The sequence below is a fragment of the Sparus aurata genome, chromosome 9 (assembly GCF_900880675.1).
Source record: "Sparus aurata chromosome 9, fSpaAur1.1, whole genome shotgun sequence".
NCBI classification, from domain to species: Eukaryota; Metazoa; Chordata; class Actinopteri; order Spariformes; family Sparidae; genus Sparus; species Sparus aurata.
The window spans coordinates 19,948,714-19,974,153 of record NC_044195.1 but is presented as its reverse complement, the minus strand read 5'-3'; the positions used below and the strand labels follow the sequence as shown (position 1 = coordinate 19,974,153).

The window sequence follows — 25,440 nt, the reverse complement described above, 5'->3', positions numbered from 1 at the left end:
GAAAATGACTGTACAAGCATGCGCTCACAGTATGTTTATTGAAACCGACCTGCCTGTCAGGCAGACGCCTCGCTGTGATTGGATGTGTCTTTGTAATCATGATAATGATCATACAGGAAGCAGAGCAAGTCTATCGTGACGGAGCTGTTATCGCTTCAGCTAAATTAACATAGATTAGTTATTTAAAACAGAGGTCCTTAATGTGTGAGACACTGTTACCTGTTGCAGAATTATTGAGGTGAAACAGAGTGTGAAAAACCTAAGAGTCTGCTGTGTGTGCACTGTATGACTGCCTTCTGTTTCTGAAGAAAATGCACCTCAGACAGCATGTTAGACATCAATTAATGATTCTGATGCTGAACAGACTCATTAATAAGATCAATCTGATAAGTAATTTACATACAATCTAATATCTAATATCAGATGTGGTAATGTCACAAACGTTCATAACAACCTGCAAAAGTATGCGCTTAAAAATATGAAGGATTTGATAAAAGCAAGCAGCAAATGGCCCAAGCGTGCTATTTCTGGAGCATATATCACTTGATACGTGACGGAAATAGATCAACTTAATATACTGTGAGAGCGTTAATTAGAAAATCATTTGCTTCATCTATGTATGATCACTTAAGTTTATAAAAAATTTTAGGTTTGTCAAAATCTCAATAAATCTCAAATAAACACAAAGCGTCGTCATGTGAACTCGTGATCAGTTCTATACACGTGAAGCTGAAATGCAGCATTTGAAGAAACACCACGGACTGATTCAATCGGTGAGGACAAAGCAATTACGATATTGTATGGCAAACAATAGTAAGCTGACGTGTGTGCAGACATCTGATTATAATTCATGTATTTGATATTCTTCTTGATGGTGTTTTACTGCAATACATTCCGTACAGACCTCTCTATGTGCTTTATTACCACAGTTAGCTGTGAAGTTGCTAATTCCACACCTGGGGAGGGCAGCAGACAGACTAGATCAAAAACCACTCCTCTGTTCACGGCCCAACTGACCAACCTTTTCTGAGCAGCTACTGCTTTCAACGTGATCTCTTACTGGCTTCCCACTTGAAACAATGCCAGATGTGTGCCTTGAAACACATGTCAAAAATGGAGGCACCACTACCAGGAAGTAAATTCCAGTGTCAGTGGTGATTAAAATTACACTGGAAATCTCACAAAACAGTTACATTATTAAACACACAATGTTGAACAGTTCACTACATACTGTGTGATGGTAATGTGGTCCCTGTTAGGGATGGGAGGGTACAAGATTTTATATTGGACCAGGATTTAAAAAATTCAGGATAAGTTAATCATGGTAAATTTCTGTCATTGGGATAATCATGAATGTCCTCATATGAGTGACTTGAGGAAGCTGTCTGGCTCTATAAAGTACAGTCAAACATGTTAATGTCCTTATTATCTGAATTGCCAAAAGGTGAAGCCTACATCTTTTCCAAAATTCTAAGCCTGTGACCATTATTGCCCATTAATATCTCCCACAAAACAAGTGGGTTCCTGTATTGTGGAAATACTATGGACTAAAGAGGGAGATGATCTGTCTACCATGTATGTGTCCTCAATATATGCAGGAGAACCTATAGAGACTAATTACTTAATTAAAGATTGATAAAATCTAAAGAAAATCTCCTCTAAAAATTGTTTCCTCCCAAAATATCAGGTGATATCATTCCTATATGTTTTAGGGCCATTTAAAGAGTTCTGAGCATGTTTTGGAAGTTTATCGGAATAATATTATGATTTTCTTTTGTCATAAAAAGCATGTTGTGCTATATCTAGTCCCTGGAAATCTGTGCTTGCCAGTTAGTGTAGACACCAGTTGTATGAATGCAAGACATGTTGCTTTCTTTAACAGCTGAAGCTTAATACTGTGGTGAGCAGAATTAAAATGCAGTTATCACAGCCGTCCTTGTCTAGCCCGTCTGTCTGGCCTCATTACACATGATCACTATGACAGAGCCTTGAGTTGTGCGCTATACAAAACTAGTCATTCAACTTTAAACACCTCTCAAACCCTGTTTTCACACATTCAACAAGAAATGCCACTGCGCTGAACACAGTGATTTTCCTGTGTGTAACACGTTTTACGTACAAAACAAAAAGCCACAAAATAGGGCACAAAACTACCAGAACCTTTTCTTGAATTATTTGCTTATACCCCTGTAAATACACCCCAACAATGGACAACTGTTAACAGTGTCCTGATACCATCATACAGGATGGAGAAGGATGGTATCTGCAGCTCTACAACTGACTCAATGAAATAAGTTTGGTGGTTAAGCTGACAGTTAAACCAGGACTTCATTATCTCACCAATCCTTGTCTATATAGCTGCAACCAAACTGCGTGTTATTCCGCCAGCAAGATGATTCACTGCCACATGGTCTCACCTCTAAATAAAAGTGTAAATCCTCAGCATCTAATACCTGTTTTATCTGCAGCTGCTGTAAATGTGCTCCTGCAGCTTAAGTCATCTCGTGTTTGTGTCACACACAAGATGGTGGTTATGAAAAAAAAAAATCAGTCTGAAACAGCCCAAACACCGCATTAATCTACAGAACAGAGCATTATTCCAACAGCAGCTGGGAACAGAGTGGAACTGTTTGCTGGCACCAGGCTGTTGAGGATTTGAATAATTCATCTGAAATGTAATGAGAAGATGTAAATGTTCCCAATTAGAAAAAATCGTTTCATATTTCAACTGTACAAATATCCACTTTAGATTTTTAAATGTCTTTGAAAGAGTACTTTAAAAACACAGGACTGAGTGGTGTGTAAATGTTGCTTGGTTGAGGACAGTAACAGGAAGTTCCAGTTTCCTTCATTGAAGCGAACACGGGCGCTGTACTTTATTTTGAGTTAGTCTCAAACACGTTGTCCTGCTGCTGTAATTACCACGTCTCTTAGCAGGCAGATGAAAAATCAAAGAAAACAACTACCTAATCCATGAAATGCATTTGTTTAAGCTGTTTAAGGTGATTACTTAGCCTTTCATTCTTGATTTTTTTTTTGTTTTTTTTTCATGAAATGATGCATTTAGGAGCCAATTTTACAGATTTACTTCTTCAGTGTGGCCTTGGGGTTGAGTGACATAAACAGGGTATTGAGTGGTGGAATAACACTGCAGGCTTTGTTCTTTTCATGGCATTTGTTGACAATAAGAAAAATGTATGTGCATGTGAAGTGGTTCTTCTCTATATATTCAGAGTGATGGAGATAGTGGAATACACACAGGGTCATATATTTATATGTCGCTACACAGCTCACTACCTTGACCAGCCTCCAAAGCATTGTGATAATAATGCACAGAGGTCTGCCTGCCCCCCATTCAACCCAGCCCCGTCTCTGGCTTTACACACAATAATAACACGACATAGCATTATAAGTCTTACTTAAACAAAGGAAGGGTATTCTTCAGTGTGGAAACAACTAAACTACAACTAAACAACTAATATGATTGTAATAAGAAAATGAATTTGAACATAGATTGATAGTTTGAATAATGCTTGAGTAGATGCCTTTATAATTTATAATACTAACATACTTACATTCAAACAAGTTATAATATTTTCACTACAGAGGTTGCAGATATCCAGCTCTTATGTCTTCCGATCACCTGAAGGAGTCTGTTGTTCACTCACACTACAAAAATGCCTGACTGCAGGGCTGGACAATACAGCCTCTAAACAATACTGCAATACTTTAATGCTTTATATCTTATATCTTGCTATTGTGAAATCTCCTCAAAAGCATTTCATAATTGTTAGGACCGGACGACTAAATCAGATATCGCAATATTTTTGACCGTATACTTCGATATTGATATTGTGACAATAAGTCTGGTAGGTCAGAAAATGACACCCCTTTAATGTAATGTAGCCTTTAAAACCAAGAAAATACACATAACACTGCCACATCAATGTCCTACGATCCAAAATCTATGATGACATTACAATTACTGTTTAATATTGATTATACCGCCCAGCCCCAAACTGCCTGTACTTTTGTTTTTCATACAACAGATACGTTGCTATGTAAAGCATGTTGTAATTCTACATAAATATTGCATGATGTTATACTCGCTGATAAATGGCAAACTTTACAGTAAAAAACTTCAATTTGATAATATAATGTATTCTTTGTTACAAACCCTGGATATTCACACGTCCCGTGGGGGTTTTTTTGCGGGCTGAGCTGATGATAAACTCCGCTAGCTTGAGGGGAACATGCATTTCTCATTTTTCCCCTGTAATACAGTAAATCTCGAGGTTGAGAGATTCTCTGAGCTGTCATTTCTCTGTCTCACTGATGCTAATTAAACCATGACTCTTCAGGCCAAGAGGCCCCTGAGGCTACATCTTCCATTACTACCCTAAGTACAGCTAAATCCACACACATGCTAAACTAACAGCTCTCCACACACAAGTAGAACTTGTACACGGAATAAAATAAGACAATTACGGGAGACAGGCTTCATGGTGTTCTGTAGTGCATAATACTGATGAATACTCAAATGGCTTGTTAGTTAAAAGAACACAGTCGTTGAATTAGAGCACTTTGGCGAAACTTGTTTCACATGTACAGTCGAGGCAGTGGTTTTTGTGAGCCTCTATGAACTTGGCTAGTCTGCCTCTCAAGGGATCACTTACACACTTCAAAAGAGAAGAGAGGCAGATTGTGACCTTGCTACATGAAGACTCGTTGACCAAAAGCTACTCGCTAACATCTTCATTCCCCAAAGTCCTGTTACCCCCAGGAAGACTCCAATCAAAGAGTCACAGGCCGGCGGGGGAAAGACACATGCAAACAGGAACACTTTTTTTCTGGATTTTTTTTTATCACATCTTGACTTTTTAGTGTAAGGCAGAGGTCTGATTGAACCGTACAGGAGCAAGCCATCTGACTTTTAAACAATCAGGCCGAGACCTGTTGGAAATTAACAGATGATCTTGTTCACTGGTCCGATTCACAACTGTGATTACTTCCCACTCAACCATTAGACTTTACAGCCATGTTAACCTGGCTAAGACAGGAAACAAATCGCATTGTAAAAAAATCTCATTTTTCACAGTGTGATCTTAACACAAATAGATATTTAACAAACAGCTGGATCACACAGCCAGTGGCATCACTTTGACCTCGGAGAAACTGCTGCTCTGTTTACAGTCGGCAGCCAACAAAGAGCTGTTGGTTTCAACACATTAATGTCCTTTTATCATTTCCTTTTTTTGTCAGCACTTTAAATATTAGCTTATCTAAGAACAAATCCATTGGAAGTTTTTAAATTGCTCAAAAAAGTTTTATCCTAATATCATTTTTTAGTCATTAGTCATTCATATTTTACCCAAAGCACCCCGAAGTCACCCATACAAATAGTACTTGTGAAGAAGTCTGATATTAAATGTACCTAAGTATGAAAAGTTATTTTCTTGCAATAAGTGTGCTTAAGTATCAATAGTACAAGAAAAATATAGCATACATATATATTTTACTTTTACGTGTACGAGATGATGATCAGCCTGGTTTCAGCATGATTCTGATTAAAAGAATCGGCTGTTTTATTTCTCATCAATAAATTCTGTTTCTGATGCATCATGTAATGTGCAAAGTAACTGGTAACTATAGTTATCAAATATGTCCAGTATGTGTCCATTTTATCCGATTGTTGATAAATCAATTTTAAAATGTGTTCATTCGGCTCTGAAGCAGGAAATTTATAACTCGTAACTCGTAACTAAAGTTATCACATGAATGTAGTGGCGTGAAAAGTACAATACAGTAAAAATGGAAATGCTAATGTAAAACACATCTACCTCACAGTACTTGAGTTAATGTACTTAGTAATGTTCAATAAGTCGTTGGATCATTGGATTAATCACAACTTTAATTTCAATAATATTTGCTTTGATGCAAACTCATTTATAGTATGTCAAGTTATTGTTAAACTTATTTTTGCAATTTTTGTGTGAAATCAAATATTCTGATTTTGTCGTTTGTTATCAATTTACATTGAAAAATATACAGCAACAACACATCTATGCTTTGATCAGATGGTAAACACCAGTACGTTCAATGAAGAAGAAACCTCTTGACGCCACAAAAGAACGTTTACCCTGACCCCTGATTAACCCTCTCACTATGACACAAACATCGCACAGAACACAAAACTACTAATTCACCTTTCCTGTATAATAACTCGAAGAAGAAAAGTCCTTCTAAAGAAAAATAAAGATCTGTTTGGATTAACCCACAATGCTCCTCGCAATTCATTCAGAACTGAATGCAAACTCTCATGCGGAGTTCAAAAAGCTAAATTTGTTTTGCGAAAAGAAAAGCCATCTGTTGTTCTATTTATTGTTCCCTATGCGTTAAACTGATTAAAAGTTCAAATTGAACTCTAATTGAAAATACCCAAGTGAACAGAAAAAGGGGATGTTTGCCTGCAACCACTGGCAGCTTCTCGCTGAAGCATTCTGAAGCATTCTGTGGTATCGACTGCAAGTCTCAAAGAAGGTCACTTCTCCAACACAGGCCAGACAAAAGGTGAAATGAGACAACTGAAGCAATCTTAGGTCAATATGAAATAGAAATCTCTCAGCTATACTGTAATAAAGTTACTGAAGTGAAGTAGTGGAGCCATAAAGGGGAACTTTTACAAGGAAAGAGCTGTCTAGGAGATTGGTTCGCCCACTGGCAAACAATGGCTTCTAAGAGCTAAGGTGGCATGGTCAGTGCAGCAGCGGGGCTGAATCACAGCGTTCCCTTTTAAAAAGGAAGTTTGGACGTTAATGTTACTTTTTTTCATTATGTGACAAAAAATACTGCAATAGAAAAGTGTGTTGAATTAAAGGAAGTCCGACTATCTAAAATCTTACATGATGAAAAGAAGAATGTCAAGCTTGTGTATTTTTGTACCTGCTTGTTACAGAACTGAACAACAGCTATGTGATGATTTTCATGGATGGAGCGTTGAAAGCATATCAGAAACTAATGGGTTACATGTACTGTGCAGCATTTTTTAGATGCAACAACATCAAAAAAATCTGTCCACACAACCTGAAGCCATGACGGGGGATTGTCTACACAAAAAAAGACGTGCATATACACAGAAAACTGAATCATGATAGATTTCTTAAATACGCTCCTGCCAACCATCAGCAGTCATCAAGTTTTAAATAAAGAGAAGCAGAAACAGCAGGAATCAACTTCAAGCTTATTCTGCTAGATGAGATTGAGTGCAGAGAGCAGATCACCTGTTCACTGATTTAGTAGACTGAACCTGCTGCGCTTCCTTTCAGCATCGCTGCAAGAAACAGTTGTACATTATTGATCAGTCTGACATTTATTTTCAGGGCTCATCCTTTAATCAATAAAATGTCAAAATAGTGACAACCAATGGCCCTAAACCAAAGTCTCTTCATTTTCGATCATAAATGACAGGAAAAGCAACAAATCTTTTAATTTAAGAAGCTGGAACCAGCAAATGTTTGACATTTCTGCTGAAAAAATGACAAATAATGAATCAATTTGGATCAGCTAATCTATATATTCATTAATTATTGGAAGCTATTGTCACATAAAGTTTTCCCATGATGTTGTTTTGAGATAAGATTTTTCTTCTGTGGTTTGAAATAGTTCAATATAGAACAAAAAATCAGACTTTTCAGACTTTTTTCAATTTTCATTGAAAACGCCTTTTTTCTGACAGAATGTTTAAATTCAGGGAACTGTTGCTAGACTTACAGGTTTTATATTATGGGATGCTGTCGCTCTATAACAAAATTTTTCCTCCACACATCTCGAATATTTGTTAGAAAAAGGTAAAATTGTCACATTTAAGGGGCTCTATGTTACTGTTTGTAGTCCTTTACATGAATTAATCACTTTTCTATTGGTCACATGTGAGCGGATTGTAACGTGACCTTCCCAGTCTCTCTCTGTTGCTTATAAAAGCCTTTGGATTATTTTTTTAAAAAGTTTTTTAATGCTGCTGGATGGTGAATATATTTGTGAAGGTCAGATTTATTCACTAAAGTCTGAAGAATGTGACTCTCCAGGTTCTCGAGTGCCTCATCTCAGTGCCTCTCTTGGCTCCGATAACAAAGAGCAGCGGTAGCTGACGTTAGCTTAGAAACGAAGTCCACTGACATGAACAAACAAACATAAGTATATATATATATATTTACTTATATATGTATATATATGAATATGCACATATGTTTTAGTATAACTGCTAGACTAAGGTGTTTCCTACTTTACTGTAAAGTCCGCTCTCAGTGTTTGTGCACTGGAGGCTTCGGGTTTCCACATCACATAGTGTACGCTGAATACTGGACCAGGATTGGCCTCCAAACGTTTTGTGATGTCACAAACCCTGCTCGTAGGCCCGCCTCTTAAAATCAGATTTTTAATGAACTCAGAGAAAATTGACTCTTTTAGCAGATTAGTGTGAAAACAGCCTTCTGGTGTCAAACTCTGCACTTAATCTTCAACTTTGACTAGAAAGGGGTTTTAAAATGACATTAAAGATGCAATATGTGAGATTTTTCGTTGAAAACATTCAAAAATTTAAACTGTTATACATTAGAATGTGAACAACAATTCTGATGTTTTGACGATGTATTTTGTTGTAAAGAAATATTCCTAAATTAGCTTGCTAACCAGCTACCCTGTACCTGTCTTGGGCTAAAGCTCCAGTGCAAGTGGCGTAAACGTCAACATTCCCCCAGTTTTCCCAGTCCTAGTCCTGGCTGCTAACTGCACTGCTAACTGAGCTAGCTAACTAACGGCAGCTATTGTGGATTAACCTAACACATTTTACAGGTGGTCAGCTCTTACATAGTGCACCTTTAAATATCTATTGTAAAAAGAAAAATGTGTAAATGCAATGTTGTATCTATATTTCATATATTATCAGCAAATTAAACATCACAAAATATGAATTATACACATTTATATTATATGCATGATTTGTATACATTGTCCATTGAAGACAAGCGTATGAAGCAGGTAAATGACAGAGTATCACCCTTCAAAATGTTCAGCGCTTCGATAGAAATGGGGCAAGAAAGTCCAGGCAGTGAAAATCATTCCTGAGTACCCCTTAATAGATTATGAAATGAAGGGAAGAAATAAGGTCAATCTGTGGCACAACGCAATTGTGAAAAATAAATGAGATAATTAATAGAAATTGAGAGGTGGGCATTTCAGATATTTCAGAATCCTCCTTTGTTTGGCTAACGCCTCTCTGCCAGTATAAATCCACTCCTCGGGCGAGTCTGGAGGAACTCAAACGTCACAAAACAAAACAAATTTAACGGGCACAACAAAACACGTTTCATTAAGATGCTGTTTAAAGTAATGATTGTTCTACATTGTGCTGCATCTGCACGTTCAGAGTTCAACCAATTAAAAGCTAATTAATTAGACACAATTCTATTAAGAAACAAATCCCACTCATCAATATACACAACCTAGGGTCAGCCATTGCTCCCACTGTGGAGAGGCTCTGTGCACCAGACGGACTGGAGAACAGCACAATAGCACTATCGGAGCTCAGAATAAACAGTTTGGCACGGATATATTTCATGGAGCACGAACTCATCAGCGCTGATAGATTTTACCTCCCCGGATAGAAAGCGGGACCAGGAGGTGTCACTTGGGCGCACAGCTTTCCCTCAAATGGACGCTATTAGGAGGAGGGCCAGGTGTTCACTATCACAACTCACCGAGGCTCATAATACCGCAATCACCCTGTACTCCAACTCTAATCATCAAATACTGATCGGACGCTTTGTGTAGGTAACACGACTGAATCAGATATTATGCATGTGGATTACATACTTGCAGCAAATATCAGAGGAATGTGGTTGATCATACATGGGGGTGGGATCAGAGATGCGATATCATCAAATGGCTGAAACTCGCAGTCAAAGAGAAGCTAAAAGAAAAGACTCAGCTTGAGAAGTATCTATCAGGCTTTCTGTTGTTTCTAATAACCGGAAGATATGAAGGTCTGGAAAGGAATAAAAGATGTGGCGCTTGTGTGGAATGACAAGTGCCTCAGGGATGAATATCATGTTCTGTTTGAGTGCAAAAAAAACAAAAGTATTGTTGATAACAGAGAGAAACATTTGCCAAAATACTTTGTAAATGACCACCATTGTTAAAACTGTCATCGCAGACTGATAAAATGAAGGTAGTGTGTTAATTAGGTGCATTTCTGATAAATGTTTTGCCTCTCTTTAAATATCTTGTGCTTTGGTTCTGTTTCAGGTTGGTACTCGACACTACGATGTGTCCTCAAGTGTAAATACAAAATCTGGAATCTAGAATTTTTTCAAGGACGTCGAGGTGAAGTGTCCCTTGCAGGGGAGAAAAGAAGGGAAAAATAGAAAGACAAAGGACAAAGTAACTGTAACTATGAATCCTGTGCTACAAACAAAAAAAAAACAGATCGGGGTGTCGTCATATACCGATATTGACAATAATTGTGACATTTGAAAAAAGGAAATATTGATACCGTGTTAATTCCACACTTGACAATTTTGTGTAAAAAATACATTGCCTCTTTCCTTTTAATGTTTCCACTTTGTCACAGTAGGTGCAGCTATGCAGTTCAATGCTGGTTGCAACCCGCTATACAATGGAAAAATGCATTCTTTCTGTCATTTTGCCATTATTCTACAGTTTTGGTTAATGACTCTTTCCACCGCTGTACACTCGTATTTCCAGGTTAGTTAATTTGCCATAAAAGGGACAAAACACACGGCAAAAAACATTAAAAGATGAATTTGACTGATAGCATAATTTTTTTAATGTTCTCTAGATGTTGCGATAATATTGTAAATTAACTATTAATAATATCTGATATGGTGACAGCCCTAATCACAGATATGTCAGTACTGGTGTATTTTTAGTCTGGTATGTGCCGATATGATTTTTTTTTTTGGATTAAAAAAAAGGTTTGGGGGATCTATAATTACAACCCAGTGAAACACACTGTTTCAGTGCACTGGTGGCATTACAGACAATAACGTTCATTGTTTAAAAGTGCAGCGTCCTGCCTCTGTTACGTTACTGTTATGTATGTATTCTCTACGTGTACAGTTAGGGCCGTGGCAACATCAGATTATCACTAGACTGTTTCCAGAGCAGACAAGCTTGTGACTGTTATATTATTGCAATGTCAACTGTAAAGACAATTTGAAAGAAAAGTACTCCGATCAGTCCAATTAATCTTTGTTAACTTTGTGTTTTTGAAAAAGAAGAAAATGGAAAATAAAATGAAAGCTGAACATCTGCGCTGGATTACCCATGTGATTCTATCATGCGTGAATAAGCCACACAATATCATTCTCTAATTTATTTAAGATCAGGGTTATTCTCACCCTTTTATAGAGTACATATTCTATACAATAAAGGTTAATGGCAGATGTATCACAATTCAGTTAAACAAGTAGAAACATATACACATGAAGTTATATTGGGGCCTTTGACTTAAATGAGCAAATAGCTCTATGGCTGTAAAGCCACTGACGTCTTCCTGTCTTTCTAGGCAATGTTAGTTTAGCATACATTTGAGGAAAACGATGATTCACTCTGTTGTATTTTAAGCCACATTCCACTGCCTGTTCTTTCTGGAAGAATCTGATATATTGTCATTAAAGTGTGAATTTAAATTGCCAAACATGTTTTAACTGCTTCTTTCCAAAACAGTGAAGGGCTTCACAGAAGAGGTGCTAGATGGTCTGTAATTTCAAAGCTCGGATGAAATCTTGAAATAAGCGTGTCAATTCTTCACTGTACTCTGGTTGGATGTGTATCAGTGATTTGCCAGCTTTCCATCCATTTCAATGACTGCTTAAAAAGAGGAAAGTAGGCGATCGGCCTGCTGGCTGAAATATGCAATAAAAAAAACAAACTACTCCACAGTTTATTTGTTGTGTTTCGCCTCTCTTACAGGTTATGTGCATACTGTTAAATAAATCTGCCTCCGGCTAGTGCGAGAATCCCTTGATGAATTGTGAACAGCCGACAGTGAAGAGTCTAAGTATGCCGGTCCACTTTGTGCAAGCGCTTCGTACAGCCGTGCTCATTTGGGTATGCATGAAATAACAATATCCTACTGGGAGCGTTCTGAGTTTCAAACGTTTGGGGTCAACTACACTAGCAGATTCCACATGCGCAGCCCGTGGCCACTGAGGTCTGGAATCTACCTCCCTCCTGGCTGGGTGACGTTGCATGTTCTATTTCCAGACCGAGGGTTGAAGTGAGGCTGCAGGGAGTGTAACACTGACCCACATGACCTGTGGCCTAGAAAAGCTGCCTGAAGCTCTGCTCACTAAAAACTCCTCACTCCTTTGCTGCCGCCTTTCAAAGGGAGACGAAACCTTTGCGCATTGCATGTGTCTTTTCATGCCAAATGATTTGCATCCTTTTTATTCACATCTTTGACTTGTTGTCAATGTATTCGCCGCTGTTGTGGAGCCTGATGCTCGCTCTCTGAAGTCTCAAGTGGGGCGGGGGGGGGGGGAGAAAAAGGAAGTCGAAGAGGCAAATCTGCTTTACTTTCAGGCCCAGTGTCTACAGGCCACATGTCTCCAGTCATCTGTCACTAGTTTACATACATACTATGACACTTCCTCTCTCTGTGGGAACCCGTTGTCACCACTTGGCCGCCAGCAGAGGCTGACTGGGTGCTAGATGGGTCTCCCCCAGGTACCTCTAGGGAGCCACATTAGGCCTGGCTGACAGACTGACAGGCGCACACACACACACACACACACACACACACACACACACACACGCACACACACAGACCGTCCTCTGCACAAGCACTCACTCCTCCTACAGTACGCCAGCTCACATGCTCCCAAGGCATGGCACACTTTGCATAAAGCAGTGACTTTGCTCTACATCAGTTTTTTTTTTTTTTCAGACACAAAATTATTTTTCACCCCTTTAGCCTCGACATGCTACATGGAAGTTTTGAAATGAATAATGGAAACAACAGAGCTGAAGACTCATGGGATCCATTTAAAGATGTGGGAGAGGCGATGCAGTCAGGGTTTGGACTGCAGAAACATCACGCTCCGAGTAAATGAATCTACTATTGTTCTGTAGCGTATAGAAACGCTGCTATAAACTGTGAGCGCAGGCCTGTGAATGCCAACAATTACATAATGTTAGTACATTTTTCCTTTAAATCAGGAACAATAAAAATTTAGGTTTTTTTCACATTTGGAAAGAAATGATCTGTGGGTAACAACAAGCCAAACCTCTGGAGCTGTGCCTCCTTTAACCCCAAAGCTTTTGTTTTGTGCACACAAGATCCTAGACGGTGCGACTCGACTAGTAGCTAGATTTCCTTTGCTATGTTTAGCAAAACCTGCGTTTGGTATTTCCACCTTGCCTCCCCAGATACCTCAAGTGGAAGTGAGCGTAGGGCAGCCCACTGCAACAGCTATTTTAGACCGTGCAAAGTCAACACAACTCCCCGAGGTGATTTCCTGATAATGAACACCAAAGAAGCACCAGCCCTCATAAAGCTACTGTTGATGATGCTGAACCCCCTTTTTTTTCTTATCTTATCATTTTTCTGATGTAAATTAATCTAATTCCGCCTGGACTCTGAGAGGGACTGTCAAATAGGCCACGACGCATCAGACAACAAGACTTTCCAGTGACTGTTCGATTAGAACAAGCGAGAGAGAGTCGAGTTGTTGGGAGACAAAAAGGGAGACAGCATTCAGCATTAATCTATTAGTAATCAAAAGCTTTGTTTCTCATTGTTTCATATTCAATCATTTTGGAGCCACGTACTGACCTCCATTTATAACACCTAGTTAAAGAAACTCAGAAATATATATATTTATTTTTCATAACTGAATAAACAAGCTGTTCTCAGTGGAAAATAAGGTCCCCAGAACACTGTTCGAGGCTAGAGAGGTGGCAGGGTCCGCCACATATAAACAAAGTTAAACAGTATGAAACAGTTTTGTCCTTTAAGGTCAGTTAGCTGATTCAGTTTATTCAGTCGTGAAAAGGAAGTGAACAAAGATCTCTTAAAATGTCTTCCCAAAAACTACACAGTGCACCTTTAACAACGATACATAACATCACCGTCTATCCTCAAAACGTCCAGATATCCTGCGTCACAATGTCAATGCAGACACCTGCTGCCTTTACCGCAGCCTGAGGCCTTGAACCTCCATGGCAGCAGCGTGCACTCACCCCTCCGTCCCCATCCCCATCCTCATCTCCCTTCTCTCCACACCATCAGGCAGACCTCCTACCATCCTCTCCTCCCCGTCCCTGGCACTCAAGGCTCCCTCTGCCAGCACCTGGCGCGGCGCCAACCTGTCAGCCACCCGACTCCGCAGAGGATGAATGAATCGCTGAGAAAACTTTGCGAGGAACCACTGATGGCTCACATCTCGTCTGATCGCCGACAATTAGACAATTAGCAAACGGGATGTGATGAATGGGACAATGAGGAACAGTCAAAAGATGAAGTTTTATATTCAAAGCAAAGGCATGCACGCTCTTGAATATAAATATCAAAGTTAACTCAGGCATGTATTTAAATACACGAATTGTAAGGCTATTATACTGTCAAACAATGGCCAAAAAAAAAAAAACGTTTCTCATGTGTGAGATAAATTTATTCAAATTCTAATTTCATTCTTGGAGTATTTTATCTCTTATTAAATTTAGAGGAAGCTACATTTTATGTAAGATCCCAGCCTCTTGGTGTTCTCTTAATTAAGGGGGGTTATATTGATTAAGACAGGTCAGCATCGAGAGAAATTTGAGGGATTGAACTCTGACAAACGTACATTTTAAAACAGCCATTACTCAGATAGACATATAATGGAGTTGTGTTGAAAAAGTACTTAAAGGGGGTTTTCAGTCGAGCTCAAATGGCGGCCTCGATCGCCAGATTAGTCAGACGCTGTTTTGTGAGAACACAAGAGGAATTTCAATACAGCAAAATATTGAGTTTTCTCTTATCCTCTTGTGAAACGCTGGCTGCCCTCTCACAATACTCCAGAAACTCCCCAACAGCACGCCATAAAAAAGAGAAAAGAGAAACACCTTGGAAGAAGGACAGGAAAAAACACCTCTCTTCACCAAGGTTATTCAATGATAAGCAACAGTGCTCAGGCACACAATGACTGGCTCAAAGTGCCAGCTATTTTCAAAAAGCCCTGTAATTGTAGATTTTTGTTAATCAGAGTCCTTGAGGGTCGGATATCCACTGGCTGAGAATAACATTAAATAATCTGACGAAAGACATAATTTGAAGATATGGAGGCAGTCATAGGTGCTGCATGTCGTGTGTGTTTTTACGGATGAAGCCACTCCACTCAGTCCTTGGTCATAAAATGACACTCTCAGCCACAATACGACATCTAAATCCTTTTAAGGGCATGTAAAGGAGGCTACATTAAAGGGGCACTATGAAGTGTCGGAGAAGAAACTCAGTAATATTTATTTTTTTCCATTTCTGAATAAACAAGCTGCTCTCAGAGGAAAAGAAGGTCCCCATAACACTGTTTGAGGCTAGAAAGGTGGCAGGGTCCGCCACATTTAAACAAAGTAAAACAGTGTTGTCCGAGACTGTGTTGTCCTTTAAGGTCACTTTGTTAATTCAGTTTATTCAGTGATGGAAACAAAGAGAGTTTGTTTATTTAGTTTGTTTAGGCATTAAAAAAAAGGCATAAAAAAATCAAACCATGAAGATCTTTGTCGACCTCCAGTTTTCTACCTAGTGCCACTTTGACGAGACAAGAACTGAGGGAAGAATCATCTGTTTTTTGTGTGAGCTGCACACACATGCAGCAAGACTTCTACTCGAGGCGTAGTCCATCCATCTGCAAAAACCAAAGATAGGGAAAAATCTCTGATCTTTTTTGGCCACTACAAAAAAAGAAAAGAAAAAAAAAGAAAAAAAATCAAGATTTTTGTATGTCTAATTAAAATGTAAACAGTGTAATGAGGACATCAGTGATTTAGGCAAACGTCTCTCTGGCTGCCACTGGGGGTATGATAATTACAGAGGCAAATCTATGAATGCACATGAATCTCCTACAAGTCCAGATTAAAAGCCTTAGTGCTAAACCTAGTTTAGTACACCTGGGGATTGGCTATTCTAGCCAATCCCCAGCAGGCTCGGAGCTGCCTCGTCTCCTTATGAGTGCAGAGACACCTTGTGCGAAACAAAGCCTCTGTTTCGATGTGTCGAAATGAGGGAGAACAAGGAGTTTAAGGCAACAAATGCTGCACTCAATAACACGCCTGGCATGTATGGCCTGGATACAGCAGCCCTGCAGCAGGGCTCATGCATGTGTTTCCATCATAATCATCTCTTTAAGCACACTGTGCATCATGGTATGGATCGTAATAACATCAGAGGACGTGTGTGAGTGTGTGTGGGAGATTAGCTTCTTAAAAAACAAAGAAATAAAAGAGAAACACAAGCTTGCACACGATCCTCATGTTCATGATAAGACACAACAAGAGAAGCCTGTGCAACGAGACTAAACGGTTCCTTAAATGCAAACCCGCGTTGTTTAATCAACCAGAATCTGTTGAACCGAATTATACGCTGAGCATTTTTGTTTGAATTGGATGGAAAAAAAAAAATAACATGACAGGCCCGTAGCTAGGAGACACATGAAGGGTAAGCACACGCAGCCAATGGTAGGCACATGCATTTTAGAAAACGTCTATGCCATATGCTGTCACTCAGAGGAAAGGAGAAAAAAAAACCCAAGTCTGAGCAGACAGTCGCTGTGTCTAAATGAGATGGTAGGAGGAGGAGGAGGAGGAGGAGGAGGAGGGGGAGGAGGTGGTGGTGGTGGTGGTGGAGGGGGGGGGGGAGAAAGGGAGGATGTCAAGGATTCATGGTCCTTCATCTTTGCAGTAGAGCAAACACGTCCCTCAGTATAGCAACAGACAGCTGCCTCCACTTTCTAATGCAGTCCAACTTAGATCAGTGCGAGAATTGTCAGCGCAGAGAGAAACACACAAAGATAACATAGCGAGCTGCCATGAGGGAAACGACAGAGATGTGGATACAAGAGAGGGAGAGAGACGAACAGCGAGGCAGAGAAACAGAGAAAGAGAGGGGAGGGAGGGAGGGGAGAAAGAAGAAAGATTGGAGTTTTTTTTTTTGTCCCTTCTGCGAGCGTCTCGCTCCATCAGGGGACTCCCTCCTCTCTTTTTATGTGAAGACACCACTTAACATATTTGCTTAAAGATGACAATCCTGCACTGATCTCGTGAAGGTGTAGTCAGAGGGGCTGAATGGGATAACTGACAAATAGATCCATCTCCAAAGATGAATATTTCATTGATTCACGACAGCTCTGCAGACATCCCAGGGGGTGTTTACACAGGGTCAGCCGCAGGTATTCAGGAGCTGTCTTTAATTGTCTTCATTAGTGCGGCTATAAAAAGTGTCGGCCCCGCCATCCAACACTGTCAATTTTAGCGATCACGACTTCAGACCATGGACACAACGTTTCAGAGCAGCTTCACACAGACACACGAGACTATCAGGTAGAAGATGAACGTAAGACGCATGATGAAGATTTGTTTTTGTGTTTGTGTTCTCGTGTAAACTACGACACATCGGGAATATTCTGCAGCAAAAATAAAAGCCTCATTTTATTTATATGCTGCAGTTGGAGCACAATAAATGAATATGAGCTTGCAAAGACACGTTTGTCCTTTAAAAAATGTGATTTTGAAAATGTTAAAATGACTTGTGATTTCTTTCTTTTAAGAAAAACAAAAAAACAAAAAAATGTGTCTGGATACATTAAACAAGCTGCACTGACTGCGCCTCTCCTGCAGCCATCCTTTTTTCTCAGCACAACACAACTAAATATAACCACCGTGTTACTACGTCCCCGCGTCACTGGGCGCAATTATTTAGTTTACTCCGCACAACTTCTCGCCGGTATTTACAGTCACTCCTGGAAGTGTGAACATGTGTGACACCCGGTAAAGAGGGCGATGAAAACAGGAGGGTCAGCATCTGTCGTCAGCTTCGGGGGGCTCGCAGGCTCGACGTCAAAGGCAACAGCTTGGATTGCTATCATAAGTGCCATCCTATCAGAAATAAACAGAGCTGTCAGCTTCTCTCCATGCACGCCGGAGGTGTTCCGGGGTTAAGTAAGGACCTGCGAGAATCACCTAACGCGCTGCAGGAGATCAGACATGGAACCTGTCCAGGTTTTGAACTGAGAACGTAGATCTTGATAATTAGGATGTTTAGGATGAAGGATCTGAGGGGAATAGTTTGATAAATGCAATTGGTTCAACATTGGAGACGTACTCAGATATTTTGAGACAAACCTCTTCCTGCACCACACACTTAAAACAAAAACTTGTGAACATGTGGTAGCATGAAAATACATCATCCAAAATATAAAAATGCTGCATTTAAAAGATAATACAAGTTAACACAAACTGAGGAGGGGGGGAAACGCTTTAAAAATAATCAATTGAAAAACTGCTTCAAACTATTTGCCAGCTATCTGAATCTGAGCAGCTCAAATCAAAAGTTCCTTTGTGATATAAAAACAACCAGCACACGGGAAAAAAATGGGGCTCCAAATACGAAACGCATAAAAATACGACCAACAAAATTTTGAAAACCCACTTTACCAAAACACATTACAACCAAACACTCAACCATAATGAACGTTAGAAGCAATGTACATTATTTCTTTTTTTTTTTTTTTCCTGCTCCCCTCCACTGAGTGACGGATGCTGCGACGCTGTTATTTCTGAAGAGGAATGAAAACATACTTCAGCTCACTCTCTGCTGATGATGTTAATTTCCTCTCAGAGCAAAACATGCAAATGAAATGTGTGAACACAATTAAGTAAATTGTGCTACGGAGGTGGTGGTGGTGGTGGTGGTGGTGGAGGGGGGGTTCACTCGGGACAAAGTGTTTGAATTAAAAAAAAAAAAAAGACTAGAGAGAGGGAGAGAGAGACAGCGCACAACTTGTTACTTCTCCTCCTGACTTTGTGTTCACGCTCAGACCCGTTTAGAGGCTCGTCCACCCGAACATTAATACTAACAGTCCTGACGCTGCATTCAGGGCCGTTTGTGAGGTTTAGTTTGACACGTGAGTTGTTAAAAGTATTTGAAATCTGAATAAAAAAAGCAAACAGCCTTTTAACTGAGAAATTAAGCCCAAGTGAGTTGTAGTAAAAGTCATTCTACATTGCATGGTGCACCACAAATTACCTCACAATTATATTATAGCATTATTGTATTTTCTACTAAGTCTAAAGAAAACAAAATATGTGGGCACTTTTTACTTTTCAAACATCCTTCAAATGTACAATTACTGAACACAAGTTGTAGCATATTTGCAGATAATTGTGAAACTGCGCTGCTGAATTGCATTGTTTCAAATTTCACCCACTTTCTACACATTCACAAGAGATCTTGAACCACAGCCACGTCGTGCATCAAGAGAAAAATAAAATGAATGTCATTTTTTTTAAGGACCATATCTAACAAATATAACATTTGTAGCTGAATAATCACATAATACACAAAAGGGGGTTGAAATTTTTGTGCAGCCCCTTCTAGATAAATTCACAAAGGAACCATACTGTCAGTGTGAGTGCATGCAAGAACATACGAAAAGCAGTGCAATGAGAAAGAAAGTTGAACTTGCACGCAGAGCAAATAAAAAACGTAACCTTCACAATAATTGATAATGCCAGAAAAAAAAAAAAATACAAAACGATTAACCACACAACGTGCCCCTCATCCCTGCACCTATCTATCGTGACGACTTTTAAAAGATGAGCCAAACATGCACAAAGAAAAACTAACAATGCATCACTGCAACAACAGCCTGTTTTTTTTCACTTTTGTTTTTCTTATCTCCAAACATGACAAATATATAACAATAACAAACAACATTAGTGATAATTGTTTAAAAAAAAAAAAAAAGAAAGAAAGAATATGAACGTACCATAAATACTGGTGCTAGTGATCATGTCTTCAAGCCTAAAAACAAGAGAGGGGGAAAAACAGCAGAATCGGAATTTTCACGAGGAGGAATTCCAAAGGTTGCTTCTCATTACAGCCACTTCTGTCTCTCTGTTTTCTCTTTCTTGCTTTCTTTCTTTCTCTTTTCTTTTTCTTCCTGCAGCTATCGGATTTCACAACTTTGAGGAAGAAAAAAAAAACATGCTCCCCTTGTTCTCTCCTCAGGTATTCATTTAGGTCGTGTAATTAAGGGACAGCGCGGGTGGAAATGAAATGAAATATATATATAAAAAAAGGGTGAGAGAGAGAGAGAGAGAGAGAGAGAGAGAGAGAGAGAGAGCCCTGGACGGAGAGAGGCAGGAACACACACTCACACACACTCACTCATGCGCACACACACACAGACACGCGCGCGCGCGGGCTGGGAGCCTGTCACTTCTTCTTCTCCTTCTTCTTCTCTTTCTTCTTCTTCTTCTTCTTGCGCGAGTTGAGACGAGAGGATAGGAAGCGTGTGAGAGTCTGTAGATGACACAAAACACACATTCTCCATGCCGCCTATTAGAGGAAGAGGCTGAAGCGGCGCGATGCCCCCCTCCTCGTCCTCCTCCTCCCTCCCTCCCTCCCGTTTACTTTTTTTTTTTTTTTTTTAATAGATTACTTGCCGGCAGTTGTCCCGCTACGCAGCGCAATGACAAGCCATCAATCTATTAACCTCCCGCCTGCGATTAAGTTTTTTATTTTTTATTTTATTTTTTATTCAGCCCCGCATGCAGAAAACTTCCTCGTCGCGGGGGAAAGTTATTTAACGCACCGGCTCCAGTCGTGTGCGCGACCCGTCTCCCTCAAAACTACGCAGAGAGGATCGTTCATCGCAAAACTTGCGCCATTCCCATAACTTCATCCCTTTATTATTATTATTATTATTATTATTATTATTATTATTATTATCATTATTATTATTATTATTATTTATGTTGCCCTCTCTAAAGAGATGACAGCTCGGCTTCTCCGCTCGCGGAGTGCAGATGAGTGTCCGCGCGCTGCAGATGTGTCTGTCTGGCGCGCGGCGCGGTCTCTCTCTCCGCGAGCGTTTTGCGCGCACAGGGCTGCTCCGTCTCTTCTTCTCTCTCCCTGTCTCTCTCTCTCTCTCTCTGTTTCTTTCTTTTTTTTTTTTTTTTTTTTTTTTTTTTTAATTGTCAACATCACCGGTAGAAAAAGGCAGAAAGACTTACCTGTGTAGGTGCAGGGCAGCGGCGGGGTGTTTATAGTATCATCGATCCGGTGAGCGCGCAGATGAACGGCCGAGCGGAGGTTAAGCGTGGCTGCTCGCGATTTGAAACCATTCCAAGTTAGTGAGGGGAAGACTGACCACAGCCTCTGCCATGTTGGAATTCCAAACCCTGGACAGCTGCTCCACTGACTGGAGGCAGCGCGCTGCACACTGCGCATGCTCTCTGCGGCCGGAGCCAAATTCGAAGGGAATCAACCCGAGCTCATAGGATGGCTGCCATGAGCACGTTTCACTGTGGGTTAAGTGTGATGAAAGGCTGCTGTCTGATTTCTCCTCCTGCAGATTACTGTACTGCCAATATAAAATCATCATGTGCTGCACATCTGTAAACATAATGTGTTCTGTCAAATGTTTGAATAGCGGTATATATATTTATATATACATATATAGAAAAGTGCTCCTGTTAAACTGCATTTAGATAATAAAAAATCTAAATATTCATCAACAGCTTGACTGTAGGACGTAGCTATCGAGAGCCGAGTCATGCCCTTTTCAGGTGGAGCCCACTGGAACTAATTTCAGAAAAAAAAAACTTTGTATGGTCGATAATGGAGAGAGACAATTTCTGGATCCCGTCTGGACACGTTGTTCATCAGCTTTAAAGAATTTTTTTTTTCAAAAGACATTCAAGTCTCAGTTTGTAGTAAATTAAGTAAAATTTCCATTAAGTTTTGTGTTAAACTGCTACATGAACTACATCATATCGCTCAACACCAACATGGCCACTGCCTCGACACAGAAAAGGTGCTAAAAAAAGGTGAAAGTAACAATAAATCTGTCCATATTGACAAATGCAGTTATGCAAGGGTGGTCCATCAGTTCTGTGAGCTGCTAATATACACTGACATGGAATTTCATGAGAGAAATATTGCCACAGCATAAAAGTAGGCTACATTTTGTCAAAATATGTGGACAGTACATAATAACAGCAAAATAAAACAACAGGCAACAGCGTTCTGCCGTATGAATTAATCACTAGCAACTGTAATCATACTCTTAAGCAAACTTAACACATTTCTGGTTTCACTGCAGTTGTGCAAGTCATTTGTCCAATTGGTGTTGCCGTACCTAGGTGTCCAAGACGGCGGACGCGTTTGAGTATGTGCTACTCACATTGAGCACCAACAGACTTGTTCTGTTCTTCTCTTAAATGAGAAGATCAATACCATGTAACTGCCCACTAAATACGAAGCCACAGCCATTAGCTAGCTTAGCTTAGCATAAAGACTGGAACTTGGGTGACTGGACATTGGAGTCTAGGCCAGTTACCTCCAGGTCATCACTGTACACTTACTAAGAAATAGTCCTTCGCAAAACCCTCTTGTAAAAACCGCACACAAGATATATGTGCTTTTTAGTGAGCTATAAAAGTGCTGGTCGACAGATCTTGTTACCGTCAGGTGGAGCTAAGCTAGCTTTTTCACCCTTGTAGTCACCTGACAGCTGCCGGTAGCCTCATACGTACACAACAAACATGAGAGAACTAGCTCTTTAAAGGGATTTGATTCATTAAAAAGCTTTTAAAAAGCTTTATCCTCTCCCTGACTGACACAAACGTTTCCAGGTTATCCTCCAGCAGTCCCTCTCAGTTATCTGTGTACAGCCTTGAAAGGGGGGGATGATCTCTTCTCCTCTCCTGGGGAAGCATTGCACGAAGACCCTGGTTAGAAACATGATATGAGGATCGGCACCAAAAGTCCCATTATGCCCTCTCATATCCATAGCCAAGGACCTGGGAGTGATGCATTGATTCAGCCTTCAGTAGTCCCTTGACTGCACCATGCTAATTCCAACTGCAAGAGCTCTTTAGAGAAATCCTACCCAAAAGGCAGGACACAGAGCGGCCACCGAGCTGGACAAAGATAGCTCACACAGTCTAGCATCAGTCACTGTTACTGTCCCTGATAGTGTGCAGTGTTTCTTTCTTTTTTGTTTTTAATCTCTGTAATGGAGATTTTGTCACAAATGTCCAAGATTTACACACAAAACTACGAGAAGCGGAGAAAACGCTCGTAATAACAGCATGTGCGCTCATCGGAGTTTTCCTAACCACGGTGGAAATAACAAATGTCCTGTTACTACCCAGCTGACTCGACCAGAAGCGAGTGTCCACGCTTGTAGGAACAGCCTGTGAAAATCTCTGTGTGCCGTGGAGGTCACGGCGAAAACAACAGCAGTGCATTTCCAGGTGTAGCCACGTCCATTGTCTCCTTCCTCATATGGGCATGTTCAGTCTGTGCCTTTGTCCTTGTGTCAGCAGGCAGGACACTCTAAATTATTTTGCTCAGCTGCCTCCCTGAACTCTTGCTACAGCACGTCAATACACACATCATGCAGACACCCGCACATGCGGCAACAGGGATCACAGTTCATGTCCATCACACACTCCAATCCTCCTTGACACACATCAGACATCACCGTGGAATAAAGGAAATAGAGAAGTTAGCTCGGTATCGGTTATGTTATCGTTTAGCTGATATCTAAAGAGGATTAAAAGCCGCAAACTGTTGATAAATTTCAGAGAAATAATCACTGTTTGTATAAAAACTGAACAGCTGTCAAACACTTCCTGTCGTGCACACGCAGTGGAATTGTTCATTTTCCCCCAGGAGCGAGGGCTTTACGCGGCACGTGACTGCGTTTGCTAACCTTCTGCCTACAGACTCTAATGTCATGTGCGATCACTTCAGCGACGTCGCCGGGCGTTTATTGTTTCTGCCACGAAGCACTGACTTTGGAGGAACCAGCTGCATCGTGCCTTTTTCTCACAGGAGCGTTCAACTTGATGCAACAAAGCAAAGGGTTTTTTTTTTTTGCTCCCTGATCAGCAGTTTGTAAAATTATTGATTGGTCTTTACAGAGATTGTTGTTCAACATTGTGTAATAAAAACAGCATGTAGCGTCAGTTTTTAAAGGGGCACCATGTCGCTTTTGCAGAAGAAATTCAAACTCAGAATTTTAATACTTACAATATCAATGAGGAAATATTTGTTTTTCCATAACTGAATAAACGAGCTGTTCTCAGAGGAAAATAAGGTCCCCAGAACACTGTTTGACGCTAGAGAGGTGGCAGGGTCCGCCACATGTAAACAAAGTAAAACAGAATGAAATTGACAAACTGACTTTGTTTGTTTATTCAGGCATGAAATTAAAGAGAGTTTGTTTATTTAGTTTGTTCAGAAATTAAAAAAAATAATAATAATCAGTCGATGAAGTTCTTTCTCCTCTGATTAAAATATCTTCCCCAAAACTACATAGTGCACCTTTAACGGAAATAGAAATAAGAAAAAAGGTCATGCCTGCTCCAAACTGTGTTCACATTTACATGTTCTATCATTTCACAACTTAACCAAATCCAATTTTGGGCTTTTCATGGCTGTAAACAACCTAATTTGCAAAAATGCCGTACTGTTTTCTCAGGGCTATCAGAGGCAGAGATTCTCATCAGGAATTGAAGTCTTTGAGTAGAAATAATACAACACACACATACACACACGCACGCATGCACGCACGCACGCACGCACGCACACACACACACGCATGCACGCACGCACGCACACACACACGCACACACACACACGCACACACACACACAGAGGCTCAAGACAGCAGTGAAACAGTATAATAGAGCACCAGCTATCATGAACAGAAAGATGTGCAAAAAGTACAAAATTACAAGCTTGATTTCACACGTTATTGCGAGATGTGTATCCCAGTCACTGTATGGAGCGGGGCTAAAATCCTAATAGGGACAAGCTTGAAGTGAATAGAGCCCACAGAGGATAAGCTACTAAATCTTGCAATAAAAGCAATGTGATTTACAGTAAATTCCACAAGGCTGACAGTGCCACAGCTGAGGGCATAAACACTCCTTTCAGCGCTGCGCCTCAGTTCTGTCTGCTGTGAACTACAATCACACGGGCGTGCTGCTCGCCAGTGGTGACTTTGATAAATCACCAGGAAGTCCCACTGTTGGCTTAAAACTAGAACTTGTTCAGTTGCAATTCTGCATTTGTCCCTCTTTAATGTGTATGGAAGTGGCTTTAGCAGTAATCTGTCAGTGATTGATTAGGTGTGGCCAAATCCCCTC

At 40.2% G+C, this 25,440-nt stretch overlaps 1 protein-coding gene across 2 annotated transcripts in view; it reads right to left on the bottom strand.

Annotated features, from left to right (window-relative positions):
* The window catches only part of fign (fidgetin), a 33,922-nt gene extending 12,437 nt beyond the window's left edge, over nucleotides 1–21,485 (bottom strand). The window contains exons 1-2 of one of the 2 annotated variants that reach the window (XM_030429402.1): nucleotides 21,292–21,429; nucleotides 20,043–20,077 (exon numbers count right to left, since the gene is read on the bottom strand). In XM_030429402.1, coding sequence (XP_030285262.1) covers nucleotides 20,043–20,067 — 25 coding nt within the window. In that variant the 5' untranslated portion in view covers nucleotides 20,068–20,077; nucleotides 21,292–21,429. Of the gene's footprint in view, nucleotides 1–20,042; nucleotides 20,078–21,291 lie in introns of both variants that reach the window. The other variant, XM_030429403.1, reaches the window with a different exon arrangement.
* Nucleotides 21,486–25,440: the final 3,955 nt, after the last annotated feature.